Raw genomic sequence first — 16,699 nt, forward strand, 5'->3', positions numbered from 1 at the left:
GTACAATGACATCTTACTATGATCTGCATAGCCAAGTCTCTGGGGGTATTGGTAGTAGTTTTATAAGGCTTTCTCCAGAGGTTTTTTTTGGAATTTCTGTAAGATCTCATTCATTTTGAATTATGACATTACATCCTGACTCAAGCAATGAATCAAGTAGCCAAAACCAGGTGGCTTACTTTGGAGTAATGAATGGATTTGTAGAGTCACTGAATAGATCACAGAGTTGCTTTGAATTGAAATGCAATGTACAGTACAATTACACATATTGTTGGATACCTCCTTTCACAGAAGAGTTATGCATAATCTTCTTAGTGAAAACATTGTAAATCGCCTACTAATTCACATTAATTCCTTTTTTTACTAATAAAATATTACTACAAAGAGCACATTTTAATATTAATTTCTATAACTGTGATTCTTTTAATTGAAGCACAATACAAAGAACCCTCCCCCCACCCCATAACAAAAGTAAACGTAAGGCACTTTTACTTGCGGACTTCCAAACACCCAAATTGATCATTTTGACTGCATTATTCCTTTGCAACAATATTGATTCTTTGGAATTCTTTACACATTTTTACTTGGGAATGATCCAGGAAGACAGTTTGTGGTGGAACTGAGAATTCATCCAAATGATAGTTCACTGGGAATGTTGGCTAGTCATCAGCTGACATCCTTGCGTCATTACAAACGAGTAAACAGTTTACATCCTGTTACCTGAAGTGAATTATTTCTAGAAAAGAGAAATAAAAGCTTGATTTCTACATCTAGTGAATTTTCTTTGAGGCAGCGTAGCCCGTGATCTTCACATGGTCGATATCCTGATGCCCAAAATGGACCATCTTCTTTCTCTCCATTGTCTTGACGCTGCTTTTAACTATGAATGTCCATGAACAGAGGCACTTGAGAGATCATTGCGTATGATTTCATTTACTGAGGAGAATCAAAAGAGAGGTTATTACAAAAAAGTCCTCCAACCTTTCTTTTATATATTTTCTTTGTTTTTTTATTCATTAACAGAGTGTTGAATCATTGCCTAACCCACATTGTTTCTTGAGCAAATGGCTGTTAGCTTATTTCAGCTAAGATTCACCCATATTATAGTCAGTCTGGAGTTACATCCATGCTAGACCAGTAAGGATGGGAGATTCCTTCCTCAACTGGTATTAGATTGGATTTTAGTAAAGTCCAGAAATCACAAAACTGCAAGCATTGAGAAAATGAAATTAAAACAAAAACTGTTGAAAACACTTGGTAGGTCAGGCAGCATCTGTGGAAAGAGAAACAAAGTTAACATTTCAGGACAAAAATCCTTTGTCACAACTATGAAAGAGGGAGAATTTATTAGGCTTATATTACAGAGAGAAAGGGGAGGGTTAGGCAGGCCAATGTTGCCATGTGTAAAAGACGTAGATGAAGTGATCTGGTGGATCCATTAATGAGGGGAGGGAGAGGGGTGGGAGAGGGGCGGGGAGAGGGAGGGGGAGAGGGAAGGGGGAAGGGTGGGGGATGGAGGGGGAGAGGGACAGAGCGAGGGAGAGGGAGAAAGGGAGGGAGGGAAAGAATGAACAAAGAAACATAAATGATGCAAAGGCTGCGGAGACAGATAGCACACAAAGAGGAATGCAAATGTTGTGAAATGCAGAGCTGCAGATTTTGAAGTGCCCTTTAGACCTGCTTTAGTTAGATTTTCCACAAGTCTGCCTCCTCAGTCCTTTCAGTATTCCAGAGGGACCGTTCTCTTATTCTCTGACCTGCTCTTCAAGTTTCACCAACAAATTCCCTCTCGTGGATTTTTCCATTTAAATGCAACATTGCGTTTTAACTCTCCTCATCTCACCATCAAGGTACCCAAATAACCCTTCCAACATAGCAGTCATTTACATGCATTTCTTCCAATCTAAGCTACTGCTTGTGATGTGATCTTCTCTTCACTGGAAGAACCAACAGCAGGTTAGGTACAGTTATGCATTCACTCTGTAGATACAACCGTGAGCTTCTAGTTGCCTCTCATTTAAATTCTTAGTCCCATTTCTATTCTGACCTATCTGCACTATAACAACAATGCCTGATTAACCTCATCTTCCCCCTGAGCATGTCACTGTCTTCTGAACTGAATACTGAATTCTATGACTTTCTGACTTTCTTTTAGTCAGAAAAGGTTTGTTCTATTAATGATCCGTTGACTCAGTTATACTCTTTACATTTCCATGGTCTGACCTGCTCAAATTGCCTCCGGTTCTGCATTTTGCAGTTTGTGCATTCCTCTAGTTGTGTTCACTGTCTTTAACTGCCATCATTTAATTGCTTTTATATTCTTTTTCTTCATATTGAGCAGACTTGACTGGCCAAATGGCCTAATTCTGATCATATATCTTATGGTTTTATGGTCTTACGTGTTATCTCTCTTTCCAACATCCCTCATGAAGCTATCGACGTAATCTGAAGCTTATCCCCATGGTATCCCTGGCCTTAACAAATCCATGATCTTTCCTTTGTCCAATCTAAACCCTGCCTCAAGACTCCCCCCTCAGTTTAAAATTGTTGCTCACTTTCTCAATTCTGATGAAGGGTCTTTGATTCTTTAAATGGGCCCCTTCCACTGGCAACTCATTCCACATTCTCATGTGAAGAAGTTTCCCCCTCACATTTCCCTTAAACATTTCACCCTTCACCTTTAACCTATGACCTTAGTTTTAGTCTCATCCAATCTCAGTGGAGAAAGCCTCCTTAAATTTACCCTATCTATACTCTTCATAATACCTCTATCAAATCTTCCCTCATTCTCCTACACTCCAGGGAATAAAGTCATAACCTATTCAACCTTGGATTTGTGGGTTGTTTGAGTTACTGCTCTTGTGCCATGCTATACATTTTTACCACTACAGACACCATTCCCACACAGCCTCCCTATGCAGAACTCTGGCTAATCAAAATCTTTTGCACTGACTTGTTTCAGACCTACTGTGCAATAAATGAACCCTCAAACTGCTTTAACCTGTAGAACTTGCTACCGAAAATTGAGTTTAACTTAAAAATGCTGGCAATTAGCATGCTGCCAAGAAAAAGGTGAAACAACTCAGTGACTAACTTCTAAATTATTTGAATCTCAAAACTATTCAAAACAAGCTCAGATGATCAGGCAATATACCAACCTTGCCATGCCAACTGTGAGTTATATATTGACCAAATTATTAAATAATACGTATAACCAAGCCCAATAGCAGAGGTGATAAAGCCCTATAGATACATTGTAGCCAAGAACCTTCATCCTCTCTCTCTTAGGTTAGGAGGAACTTTAGAAACTGGAGGAGATACAAGTTCATAAGATTTTGCTCACTGACTGTTGCAGGAACATATCCATATGATTAATTGCTTGGTCATATAGAAAGAATTGGTTGCAGTTATAACTAGCACTTGCCTATACAGGGAAGCAAGTTTATTTTCTTTTAACCATATTGCTGGGTAGTTGCAGGCACAATACTTAGCTTATTCCACTTACCAAATAATCCATAGCCCAACTATAGCTTCGCTCTATCTTCCCCATCTTGTTCCTATATAACATAATACCCAGCCCAACAAAAAAATTTCAATCTAAGTAAGCAATTTCTAATTGCCAGCCAGTCTTATTAAGGGACAGGATTCTTTATTTCCTACATCCTTCGTGTGAAGCAGACCTTCCCCGCTTCCCCCTCAACAGCCTACCAATCATTCCAAGGTTATGCCCCCACACACCTCAGACTGGGCAACACTTCCCCAGCACTGCTTTGAAGTGATACTGCCAAGTGTAAAAGCTACAGGATGGATTTCAGGATGCTTCAGTCAACCAGTAAACTTTGCACGAGCTTTGTTTTGCTTTTCTCATTAAATAGTGCAATGGAAAACACGAGGTGCCACTTTCCATTCTTTTTATGATTCAGAAATGATAGTTATACTTTTACTCTTCAGGACTATGTGAAGCACTGCTGTCTTATCAGTTAACATCAGCTCACAGAACTGCTCATCCCCTGACTATTTCCCTTTGTTAAGATTATTTTTTAAATAATACCCCATTTTCTGCAGTGTTCCCACACTCAAGACTACGTTCATTTATCTTTCTGTGTTCTTTGGCAGTTGAGAGGGGAAATGACTAAATGTGGCAGGATCAAGTTAACACCACACAAACAATTTCATATCTCTTGTTCTGATTTAGTTGTGATAACCAAAATGTCAGTGAAGATGTCACTTGTTTGCACTTCCAACTGTTGCTTAAAATAGGTCTTTTTGAGAAGCATGTATTAGAATGACCACGTCACGGAACCAGCACAGGAAAACGTGCTACCATTTCCGTTGTGGCCTGTGTCCCCATCTCCTCTCAGGACATTGAGATAACATCGCACTGGAAAACCATGATAGACTTTTGACACTACAGCTGCAGTGCTGACTTAAGCTGTGAAAAATAAGATTGGACCTTTCAGAAAAAGAAAACACCTTCAACTACACATGAAGAGAACATGGAAGATAGAGTGATACAGAATGAAAAGAAGCCACACGCCCTATTGTCCCTGTGCTAGGTCTTTAAAAGAGGTATCCATGCCTCTCCTGTTCTCTTCTCTTATCTCAGCAACATTTCTTTTTTTTTAAATCCACTGCTCTTGTCCTTTCAGGCAGCATATTGCATTTCATACGGTCTGGGTCCTTCACTAATTGTCTCATGTGCGTTCTGCATTGCTCTCCTGCCACAAGAATTTGTTTCTCCTCCTCTGTTCCACCAAAGCCCTTCATAATTTGGAACAATTCACACCTCAATCTCCTCTTCTCCACTGGGTCTGAGGTTAACACGTAACAGTAACTGCAATACCTCACAACTTGGCACCTTTCCTATGACGCGAGAAAAGAATCTGTTGGAGGAACTCAGTGGGCAGTGGGTCAAGCAGCATTTGTGGGGGGAGGGAGGGGGGAAGGAGTTGGTGGGAGGAAGTACTTGTCAAAACTCTACTTCAATCTTGATGAATGTCTTTGAACTGAAACATTAAATCTTCCAACAACCTCAAATCCAAGTTCCTCCTGGCTTATGATCACTGAGCCAAAATCCTAAGCAACATTAGGAGATCATCCATCATCACAAGAACAGCAGGAGTTCAATTCTGAAATCAACTAGGGTTGAGTAATATATAATATATATATATAAACACCATATATAATATATAAAGACCACCTCCTCGTGTGTGTAAAAAAAAGTCCCAACACTGTCTCCTGAAGAACAACTATTTATTAATTGATCTGATTCATAATGTTTTTTGTCCTGTTTTCTTGTTTTTTCCATCCGTGAGATAAATAATATTGAGGAAGGATAACAGCAAGGAAATATAAATCTAGGTGCTAACGTTGTGCTGAGGATAAGGGCTAACAGCACATCCCAGCTTCTCAAAGAGGGAATAAGACCATATAGAGCAGAATTAGGCCATTTGGCCCAATGAGTCTGCTCTGCCATCTCATCATGGCTGATCCAATTTTCCTTTCAGTCCCAATCTTCTGACTTCTCCCTGTGTCCCTTCATGCCCTGACCAATCAAGAACCTATCAACCTCTGCCTTAAATATACATAAAGATTTAGCCTCCACAGCTACTTGTGGCAATGAATTCCACAGATTCACCACTCTCTGGCTAAAGAACTTCTTGCTCATCTTCTAAAAAGATGCCCCTCTATTCTGAATCCCCTGTGTCCTCTGGTCTTAGACTCTCCAACCGTAGAAAAGATCCTCTCCACATCCACTTTATCAAGGCCTTTCACCATTCGATAGGCTTCCATGAGGTCATCCCTCATTCTTCTGAATTCTAGTGAATACAGGCCCAAAACCATCAAATGATCTTCATATGACAAGTCATTCAAACCTGGAATCTTTTTTTGTGTACCTCCTTTGAACTCCCTCCAGTTTCAGTACAGTCTTTCTAAGATAATTCCATGGGCTTGTAGCTTGGTAAGCAGCCTCATGTATGCTGCCTTGTCAAAGGCATTCTGAAAATACAAGTATACAACATCAACCGATTCTCTTTGTCTAACCTGCTTGTTATTTCTTCAAACCATGCTGACTACAGCCTATTTAATGATGTACATCCAAGTACCCTGAGCCTTCATCCTTAATAATTGACTCCAACATCTTCCCAACCACTGAGGTCAGACTAACTGGCCTATAGTTTCCTTTCTTCTACCTCTCTCCCTTCTTGAAGATTGGAGTGACACTTGCAATTTTCCAGATTTCTGGAACCATACTAGAATCTAGTGTATCTTGAGAGATCTTTACTAATCCTTCCACAATCTCTTCAGGCACCTCTTTCAGTACTCTTGGGTGTACATCATCTGTTCCAGCTGACTTATTTATCTTCAGACCTTTCAGTTTCCCATGAACCTTCTCTCCAGCTATGTTAACTTCACTCACTTCACTCCTCTGACACCTGGACCTTCCACCATACTGCCTGTATCATCCACAGTGAAGACTGATGCAAAATACTTATGCAATTCATCGGCCATTTCATTGTCCCCCATAACTACCTCTCCAGCATTGTTTTCCAGCGGTCTGATATCCACTCTCGCCTCACTTTTACACTTTATGTAAGTGAAATATTTACACTTTATGTATGTAAGATAACTCCTTTAAATATAAAAATTGTTATATCAAGATAAGAATCATGATCTCAGGTAGATTACAAGAAGGCAAAGGGTACCACCACAAGATACTGTACATACATTCTTATGCATTCCTCTCTGTCATGTGTCCAACAATCTTCCCTTTACTTTCAAACAGCCCATTTTCATATTAACATAGAGCTGTACAACACTGAACATTGCTGAATTCATTGAGTGCTTGACTAGCCCTTCTTCCTACACATCCATGTTACTCCATTCTTTGCCCATTGTGAGCCTATTTCAGAATCTTTTAAATGCCACTCTTTTATTTGCCTTCACTGCCACCATAGCAGCACGTTCCAAGCACCTACTACTCCCTGTGTAATATACTTGCCCTGCATGTCTCCTTTGAACATACCCCCTTTCATCTTAAATGCATGCCCTCGATATTAGACATTTTGAATCAAATTGAATTGACTTTATTACTTACATCGTTCATTTACAGGAGGAGTAAAAATCTTTACGTTACATCTCCGTCTAAATGTGCAATGTGTAATTTATAATGATTTATAATAAATAGTATGTACAACAGGACAGTCAATATAAGATAGAAGTACAATTGTATCAGCTTGAATTAATCAGCCTGATCCTGGAAAAGATTCCGATTGTCTATTCCATTGTGTCTCTCAGAACCTTATTAAATTCTATCAGGTTTCCCCTCTGCCTCTGCCACTCTAGAGAAACCAACCCAACTTTATCCAACCTCCTCTTATAGCTCATGCCCTTTAATCCAGGCAAAATCCTGGTAAAACTCTTCCGCATCCTCTCCAACGCCTCTACATCAATTGTAAAATGGGGCAACCAGAACTGAATACAATACTCCAGTTGTGGCCGAACCAGAGTTTTATTAGTGCTCAGTGTCTCAACTAATAAAGGCAATCATGCCATAACAAAACACACAGGATGCTGGAGGCGCTCAGGTGGTCAGTCACCATCAGCGGAAAAGAGTCGACAGTCGACCTTTCTTCAGGAACTCTACCACCTTATCAGCCGTTTTGTGGGAGCTATGGATTTAGACCCAAAGATCCCTCTATATATCACTGCTAAGGGTTCTGCCTTACTTCACACTGCATACTTCACTTCATGTGATTTCCTAAAGATTAACACCTCACTAGGCTGAATTAAGATCCATGTGCCATTTCTCTGTTTATATTCTCAACTGATTTATATCCCGCTATATCATTTGGCATTCTTCTACAACACCACCGATCTTTTTTATTGTCTGCATACTTACTAACCTAACCATCCCAGTCTTCATCCAACTTATTTACATATATTATAAACAGCTGGGGTCGCAGTGATGAGCACCACTAATCGCGGACCTCCACAACGAGTCTCCTCAACCACTACTCTCTGTCTTGTAGGGGAAGCTAATTCTGAAACCATGTGGTCAACCTCCTTGAAAAACTATCAATTTAATAAGACATAACTTGTCCAGCACAAAGCTATAGTTTCCAAGATTATCCATATTTCTCATCATGAACAATGGAACATTTGCTACTCATCAGTCCTATGGGAATTGCCTGTAGCTAAAAAATGATACAAAGATTTTGGTCAAGGACCAGAAACCTCCTCCTTTGATTTTCTCAATAACCTGGCATTTAGCTCATGAGGCCCTGGGAACATCACCTCAAAGTTCTTTAAGCGACCCTCTTATCTCAAGAGACCTAATAAGAAATGGTTTGGCCTCGTTATATCTGCTCATGTAAAGTTCCAAGCCTCAATTGTTCCACCTAGAGTAGAATAGTGGCCAAGATTTTCCTCAGTGAGGAGCTGGCAGTATTGGGGTGGTGGAGAAATCAAAGCTATAATGGCAATCAATCAGTGAGTCACTTTGAGCCCGATGTTAGAAAGCTGGGAGCAGGTTATGAGTTGGAAAATTGGAAATAAGGACTAATAAACATATCCAAATGGATTTCATGCCAAAACAAATGTGCAAGTGATTCTGATGCTGTGTTAATGTTAATGACATCTACACATTGAAAGTTTTGAAACAGCGACGTCCCACAATGGACCAAGTCAGATTAAATGAAGTTATGTGAACAGAGAATTTAGCACGAAGCAGGCCTACACCTGAAATTGTTGTGCAGCTCCACTCTTTCTGTGATCCTTGGGGATTTTTTTTAAGGTGATAGTCATTCACAGCTTAAATCTACAACTGCTTGTGCAAAGGATAACTCAAGGAACATATGCTGCCTCTTCTAAACGTTGCACTCCAGCTGTCAACGTTCCTGGCCCAGAGAAATTCAGCTCTGGTTTTTAAATGCGTATGCTGTTGAACCTATGATGCAGAGCAGCTCTGGTGGTCAAAGATTCAGAGCCCACACATTAAAACTTTCACAATCTTCTGTCTCCCTTTCTACCTCTTCCAATACGGAACAAGCTGCAGCCAACAAGCACACCCTCTACTTCCCAGAAGAACCAGATCAGCAACACATGCGGGAATAGCATCGGCTACAATTCCCTTTCCAAGCAGCACACTGGCCTGGCTTGAAAATACATAGCTGCTCCCTGAGTGTGCTGCAGCCTGAATCCTAGCACTCGCTGAATAAGAGAAAGAACCTTCCCCATAAAGACTGCCTTAGTTCAACAATGCAAGCTCAGCATCAGTGAGGGATGGGGAAAAAGTACTACTATGGAGTCATAGAGAGATACAGCATTGAAACAGGCCCTTCAGTCCACAGGGTCTGGCCCAAACACCTACTAGTATTAATCCTATATTAGAGACATAGTTAACCAGCACCAATACAGGCCCCCTGGGTCCAACTTTTCCATGCTGAGCAGGTTGCTTCCTTGAGCTAGTCCCATTCCTATCTGTTTAGTCCACCATATCCCTTTAAAAAGTCCACGTATTTATTCCAGGGTTTACCTCCTGTGAATTAATAATGACCCTTATTCACTCTTACTGTACCCCAGAGACACAACAGATTCTGTAAATGCTGGAATTCTTGATAAAACGTCCTGATGAAGGGTTTCAGGCTGGAACGTTGACTGTTTATTAGATGCTGAATTCCTCCAGCATTTTGTATAAATTGCTGACTCCAACTCAACTGTCTTTCCAATCAACCAGACAGACAGTGTCTACTTTGCTCAACGACTCCAATTTGCATTCTATCTCATTGTCAAGCAGACAGGATGGTGCAGTGGGTAAAACTGCTGTCTTACAGATCCGGAGTCACAAATTCAACGGCAACCTCAGGTGCTGTCTATGTGGAGTTTGCATGTTCTCCAGATGAATGGGTGGGTTTCCCTTGGATGCAGTGGTTTCCTCCTGTATTTTACATACCTCACGTCAAAGTCATGAGAGCAGATGGGTTAATTAGTCATTGTAAATTGCGCCTAGCCTACAGGAGAATGATAGAATATAGTGAAGAAGGTAGGATTAGTGTAAATGGATGGCTGATGCGTGGACTCTGCGGACTAAAGAGCCCATTTCTGTATCTCTCCATTACTTCACTCTTTGACGTCCCTCTCCCCCCTATCTGCTTCAAACTGGTCCACCGGTTCTACCTCCTCTTTCCCCATGGTGCAGGTAGGTGATCAGATAATCAGAAGGAAGGTTGATGCACATGAGGGCAAGAACAGGTCACAAGAAGTAAGATGGGGAACAGAATTGTTGTGTTTGGAACAGGCATTGATCCAATGGGCAGAATGGTTTCCTTCTGTGTTGCAGTAAGCAATCAGTTTAGATGAAGGGAATACAATAGGTTTAGATAAAGGGAAGCTATTTGGAGATGGATGTTAGATACAGAAACGTAACAACCAGCAGGCAAGATTTTGATAACTGGAATTCTACACAGGTGCAATATTCAGTCCATGGTCTGGTAATGACACAATTTCAAGTGCAGTTGGGCCCTTTGTATGATTTCAATCTGGAAGGAAGCCAGATTTTGTTGATAGCAAGAAAGAGGAGTTGTTGGGTCTCTTCAAGAAATCTAAGCTGTTTAAGTTTGCACAGTCAGATGGGAACTTCCCATCTGTCCCAGGTTATTGAGAAAAGAAAGAGGGGATATTGCCATGGCCTTGACAGAAATCTCTGAATCCTCTTTAGCTATAGATGAGGTTCCAGAGGACCAGAGAGTTGACAACGTTGTTCCTTTGCTGAAGAGGCATAATAGGGATAAGTACCATGTTCCAAAAAAAATCAAAACTCAACTAAATTTGCTCAGTTTTTTTGGAAAATCTCAAGATTGGCAAATCCACTCTATTCTTCTGACAAACACTGGTGCTCACATATAGGTGTGATGTTCCAAGAAAAAGAATTAACTAGACTTGTCTACATCAATACATTGCAATGGGTCTTCCCCAGCCGGAAAAGAAAACAGCCCTGTCTTCAATAATCTTGGTTTGCAACGTATTCATAACCATCTTTCAACTGAATGAAATGAAACCCATAAACAGGTACTCTCACTGCCTGAATTATCACAGAAGATAACCACTGAAATTTAGTAAAATGATAAAAATATACAGTAACTATCATTGTCAGCTTGACTGATTAAATACTTATCTCTTTAATTTCATTACATTTTTGAAGCAGTTAATGACAAGATTAATTTTTTGGATAATATACATTTTTTGGATAATATAAATTTGGATGAAAATAATTCAGAAGAGTATTCATAGCAATGCTAGGAGAATGCTGCATATGAAACATGATCCTTTTTCCCATGAGGCCCCAAATTCTGGAATATGGAGGAACAAACAGGATTCTGGAGGAACTCAGCAGATCAGGTAGCACCTATGGATGGAAATGGACCATCAGTGTTTCAGGTCAAAAACCCTCATCTGGTATGACCAGACCAGTCCAGATGAAGGGCCTCAACACAAAATGTCAACTGTTCACTTCGCTCCACAGATGCTACCTGACCTGCTGAGTTCCTCCAGTAGTTTTTCTTCTCTCATTTTATTCAGGATGTTGAAATGAAGACCTGTCCGTTTCCTCAGGTGGAAATCAAAAATCCTATCATTTACTAAAAGAGCAGGTAAGTTCCTGTGACGATATTCAATTAATGTCACTAATAAAAAAGAGAGATCACGTGATTATCTCAATGTTGCTTGTGGGGAACATGTGTAAAAGTTGGATGTTTCACTTTCTACCTTATGTCAGTAACTAAACTTCAGCCCCCCGAATGCTAAAATAATCAGGGATTTCCCCTCCACCTTTTATGATTTCTTTGTTGCCTGTACATAGTGAGTCACCTTGGGTTTAGCTCTAGGGGCTCCAGTCCTAGAGACTCTTGTGAATGAAATTCTAATCAATAAGTGACATTTATGTCCTCATATATGGCGTGGGCAGTATGGATAAATATATTATAGAGGTGAAAAGAAGTTTTAAAGATAAGCAATAAAAGTAGCAGTTAGCAATCAGCATTTGTACTTAGCTGTGAATTAGGAAGAACAACAAAATGTACTATTTTCTGAGTCAAACTTTCCACTGGCATAAAACACAAGCAAAGCAAAAAAAGAAAACTTGTACCACTTACATAAGGTGTTACCTACCTGTGAAAAAAAATCTTCAGAGTCTAACACTATTAAAGTCATGACAAAGGAAGTAGTCAGGATATAACCTGCTGTTCCTTAGGTGGTGTTTGAAAGAAGTGTGTAGAGTTATCATGGTTTCTGTCAAGCATACAAGCTATGCAAACCCTCTCACAGGTACCACCTGGTAGGCAGGACAGAGGTCCAACGTCCTAAACCACCAGGTTCAAGAACAGCTAGTTCCCTTGAACCGTTTCATTCTTCAACTAACTAGCAAGATCATAATCACTCTAGCTTTGTGGAACTATGATACTTTTTTATAATTTTTCACTAAAATAAACTTTTCTGTTCTGATTGTGGTCGTTACTTTTAAAAAATGTATAATTTAAGTTTAATTTATCTATTCTTGTAAATAAGACCATAAGATATAGGAGCAGAATAAGGGCCAATTGGCCCAGTGAGTGTGCTCTGCCATTTCATCATGACTGATCCAATTTTCCTGCCGTCTCCCCGTATCCTTTCATGTCCTGACCAATCAAGAATCGATCAACCTCTGCCTTAAATATATGTATAAACTTGGCCTCCACAGCTGCATGTGGCAAAAAATTTCACAGGTACACCACTTTTTGGTCAATCAAATTCATTCTCATCTCTATTCTAAAAGGACACCCTTCTATTCTGAGGCTGTGTCCTCTAGTCTTAGACATTCCCATCATAGGAACCATCCTCTCCAAATCTGATCCATCTTTAGAACCAACACTGAGTCACATCATCTGCAGAAATTCTGTGATTACTCAGCAAAAGCTGGGTATACAAAGGGAGGACAGGAGGATGAATACAGGGCCCCGGTGAGGACTTTGTCAAATGATGCAAGCTGAATCAGCTGCAGCTCAACATTAATAAGATAAGGAGATGGTGATGGACTTTAAGAAGACTAAGGCTGCATTGCTCCCTGATTAGTGGTGAGGACCTACAAGTACCAGAAGGGGAACCTGGATCACAGATTTGAGTGGAGCACCAACACAGAGGTGGTGTACAAGAAGGGCCAGAGTTGCCTCTACTTCCTGAGGAGACTGAGGTCCTTTGGAGTATGCAGGCCTTCATGTTCTACTAGCCTGTTGATGCCAGTACAATCTTCTATGCAGTGGTGTGCTGGGACAATGGCATCAAAGCAAGTGATGCCAATGAGCTTAATAAACTGACTGGAAAGGCTAGCTCCTTAGGAGTCAAACTGGACACACTGCAGGCTGTGGTAGAACAAAGGACCCAATGGAAAATCCTGGCATTTCTGGACAATGTTTCTCACCCTCTGCATGGCTGAACAGAGGAGCATTTTTAGTAATAGACTAAGACAACTACAGTGCTCCAAAGAGTTCTTACCCTGACCCCCCTCATGTTAGACTGTTTGTAGAACTTATTTTCTATTCTTTCTACTTCTCTACTAAAATTTATATCTGTACACTTGTAATACTTCTGTGACACTGTAATTTCATTTGGGATCAATAAAGTATCTATCTATCAAGACATTTCACCATTCGATAGGTTTCAATGAAGTCACCCCTCATCCTTCTGAATTCTAGTGAATACAGGCCCAGAGCCACCAAACACTCTTCATATGATAAGCTATTCAATCCTGAAATAACTTTCTTAAACCTCTTTTGAACCCTGTCCAGTTTCAGCACATTCTTTCTAAGATAAGGGGCACAAAACTAATCACAATACTCCAAGTGAGGCCTCACCAGTACTTTACAAAGTCTTAACATTACAGTCTTCCTTTTATATTCTAGTCCTCATGAAATGAATGCTAACATTGCATTTAGTGAAAAATGATCAAAGGTGTCATAGTTGCCACAGGCAGCTGTGTAGGCCAAGTCTTCCTCACCAGACTCAACCTGCAAGTTAACCATTAGGGAATCCTGCACAAAGGCTCCCAGGTGTCTTTGTGCCTCAGTTTTTTTATATTTTCTCTCCATTTATAAATAGTCAATGCTTTCATTTCTTCCACTAAATTGCATCACTATACACTTCCCAACACTGCATTCCACTTGCCACTTCTTTGTCCGTTCTCTTAATCTGTCTGAATCCTTCTGTAGCTTCTCTACTTCCTCAAAACTATTCAGGTTTTTATTCAGGTACCTTTTTATCATCCAAAAACTTGCAAAAACACCATCAATTCAATCACCCAAATCAGCTTGGAGGGGAGTGATGGGAATGTGTAGGGGGAGAGGGGAATAAAATATAATCATTGCAAGTTTGGTATAAAAGTGAATGCCTGGCAGCAGGCACAGACGTGGTAGACCAAAGGGCCTCATTCCTTGCTCTGTAACTATTTATAACTTATTGTACATTAGTCCCAAATTGTTATAAATAGGCTAATTAAGCGTGGGAAATCAAGGATTTTTTTAAAATCTCATTTCACAGATACAATGGAAGTGAGGCATTTCAGACAATTGGAACACTATTTTGCTAGGTTATTTAATTCTAATCAGTCTTCACGTTACTGAATTGTAGAAGGGCTATGGTTTCTAAGCAACCTTTCTCCCTGCCAGTTATCAATAATAAACAGAATTACATTAATGATGTCAGTTCATAATGTGTGACCTTCTAAGGCTCTCCTGAAAATCTGATGACAGACTTTTTTTGTTTTTATGTCCATTTCAATCAACCTGAATGTAAATGAAGGATTGGTTAATTGTTCCAGTAATATGGGCACGGGTGCTAATAATGAAATCCATTGCAGTCAAATCTCAATTACAACAAATGAGACCTAAATGACAAATTTCTGTGTTTGTCATGTGCAGGGCAATCTGCTGTCACATGAGATTAGAATCACAAGAAAGTCTGCAGATGCTGGAAATCCAAAGCAACACACACAAGATGCTGAGAGAAGCTCAGATGGTCAGGCAGCATCTATGGAAATGAATAAACAGTTGACATGTTGGACTGGGACCCTTCCTCAGGACTGAAAAGGAAGAGGGAAGACGCCAGAATGAAAAGTCGGGGAGAGGGGAAGGAAGATAGCCAGAAGGTGCTAGGCAAAGCCAGGGTTGGAAACGTAAAGAGCTGGAGAAGAATGAATCTGATAGGAGAGGAGTGTGGATCATAGGAGAAGGAGAAGGTGGAGAAAACCCTGGGGGAGGTGAGAAGATGTAGGAGGCCAGAGTGGGGAATTGAAGAAGGGGAGAGGGTGATTTTTTTCTGGAAGTAGAAATCGATATATTCATTTCATCAGGTTGAAGGCTACCCAGATATAATATAAGGTGTTGCTCCTCCACCCTGAAGGTGGCCTCATCTTAGGAGGCATAGACCAACATATCAGAACTGGAATGGGAATAGTAATTATAATGTTTGGCTAGCGGGAAGTTCTGCTTTTGGTGGATGGAGCGGAGGTGCAGGCATTCCACAAATGGTTACCCAATCTGTAGAAGGAGTCAGCCCAATCTGTGGCATGAATAAATCGTTAAGGGTTGCTTATAATCATCGGATTTAAATTCTTAAGCTGCTTCCTGTCTAATCAAATTGAATTGTGCCACATAACATCATCACAATATTAAGCATTTAATCTGAACTACATTTACCTGTGATAGGTTTTGAAGGATTAGTGCATGGTCGTAATACCTCTGTATCACTTTAAAATTGTTGAAAGGTGCACCTATTTTAAAAGGTGGCACTGGAGTGTGGTGAATCTTTGCAAGCTGCTCTCAGCAGATTTATTTATCACATCTGATAAATTATTTATTTATTCCACTTTTCTAAATCTAAATGCTAAAACCATGAATTACTAACAATACACACAAAATGCTGGTGGAATACAGCAGGCCAGGCAGCACCCATAAGGGGAAGCACTGTCGACGTTTTGGGCCCGTCCCATAATCCGTTCCCTTCTCCAGCTCTGTATCACTTTCGCCAATCACCTTTCCAGCTCTTAGCTTCATCCCACCTCCTCCGGTCTTCTCCTATCATTTTGCATTTCCCTCTCCCCCCACTGCTTTCAAATCTCTTACTATCTTTCCTTTCAGTTTGTCCTGATGAAGGGTCTTGGCCCAAAATGTTGACAGCGCTTCTCCTTATAGATGCTGCCTGGCCTGCTGTGTTCCACCAGCATTTGGTGTGTGTTGTTTGATTTTCCAGCATCTGCAGATTTCCTTGTGTTTGCTTCTTAAAATTACTAACAATGTTCTAATGGCCCTTGGGTAAGACCATTTGATATAGGAGCAGTATTAAATCATTCAGCCTAACAAATCTGCTCTGCCATTCAATTAAACTCAATCTTTTTTTCAACATTACTCTTCCATTTCTCCCCATAACTCTTGAATCCTTGAAACCTTTTTGCAGCTTCGATCCTATGTTTTACTCGCACTGCACTTGCTCTGTGACTAACACTTCATTCTGCAATCTGTTATTGCTTTTCCCATTGTACAGTACTATCTTGATGTACTTATATATGAAACTGATACATGGAGTTAAAATGATACATGGATGACATGCAACGCAAAGCTTTTCACTGTACATGTGACAATAATAAAACAATTACGAAGGCAATAAGCCTACC

General features: G+C 40.3%; 1 protein-coding gene across 1 annotated transcript in view; it reads right to left on the bottom strand.

Annotated features, from left to right (window-relative positions):
- Positions 1-486: 486 nt before the first annotated feature.
- The window catches only part of nfatc1 (nuclear factor of activated T cells 1), a 262,760-nt gene continuing 246,547 nt past the window's right edge, over positions 487-16,699 (bottom strand). Inside the window, exon 10 of the mRNA XM_059972556.1 lies at positions 487-936. Within this exon, the coding sequence (XP_059828539.1) occupies positions 881-936 (56 nt within the window). The 3' untranslated portion in view covers positions 487-880. The remainder of the gene's footprint in view (positions 937-16,699) is intronic.

This window comes from Hypanus sabinus, chromosome 1 (genome assembly GCF_030144855.1).
Source record: "Hypanus sabinus isolate sHypSab1 chromosome 1, sHypSab1.hap1, whole genome shotgun sequence".
NCBI classification, from domain to species: domain Eukaryota; kingdom Metazoa; phylum Chordata; class Chondrichthyes; order Myliobatiformes; family Dasyatidae; genus Hypanus; species Hypanus sabinus.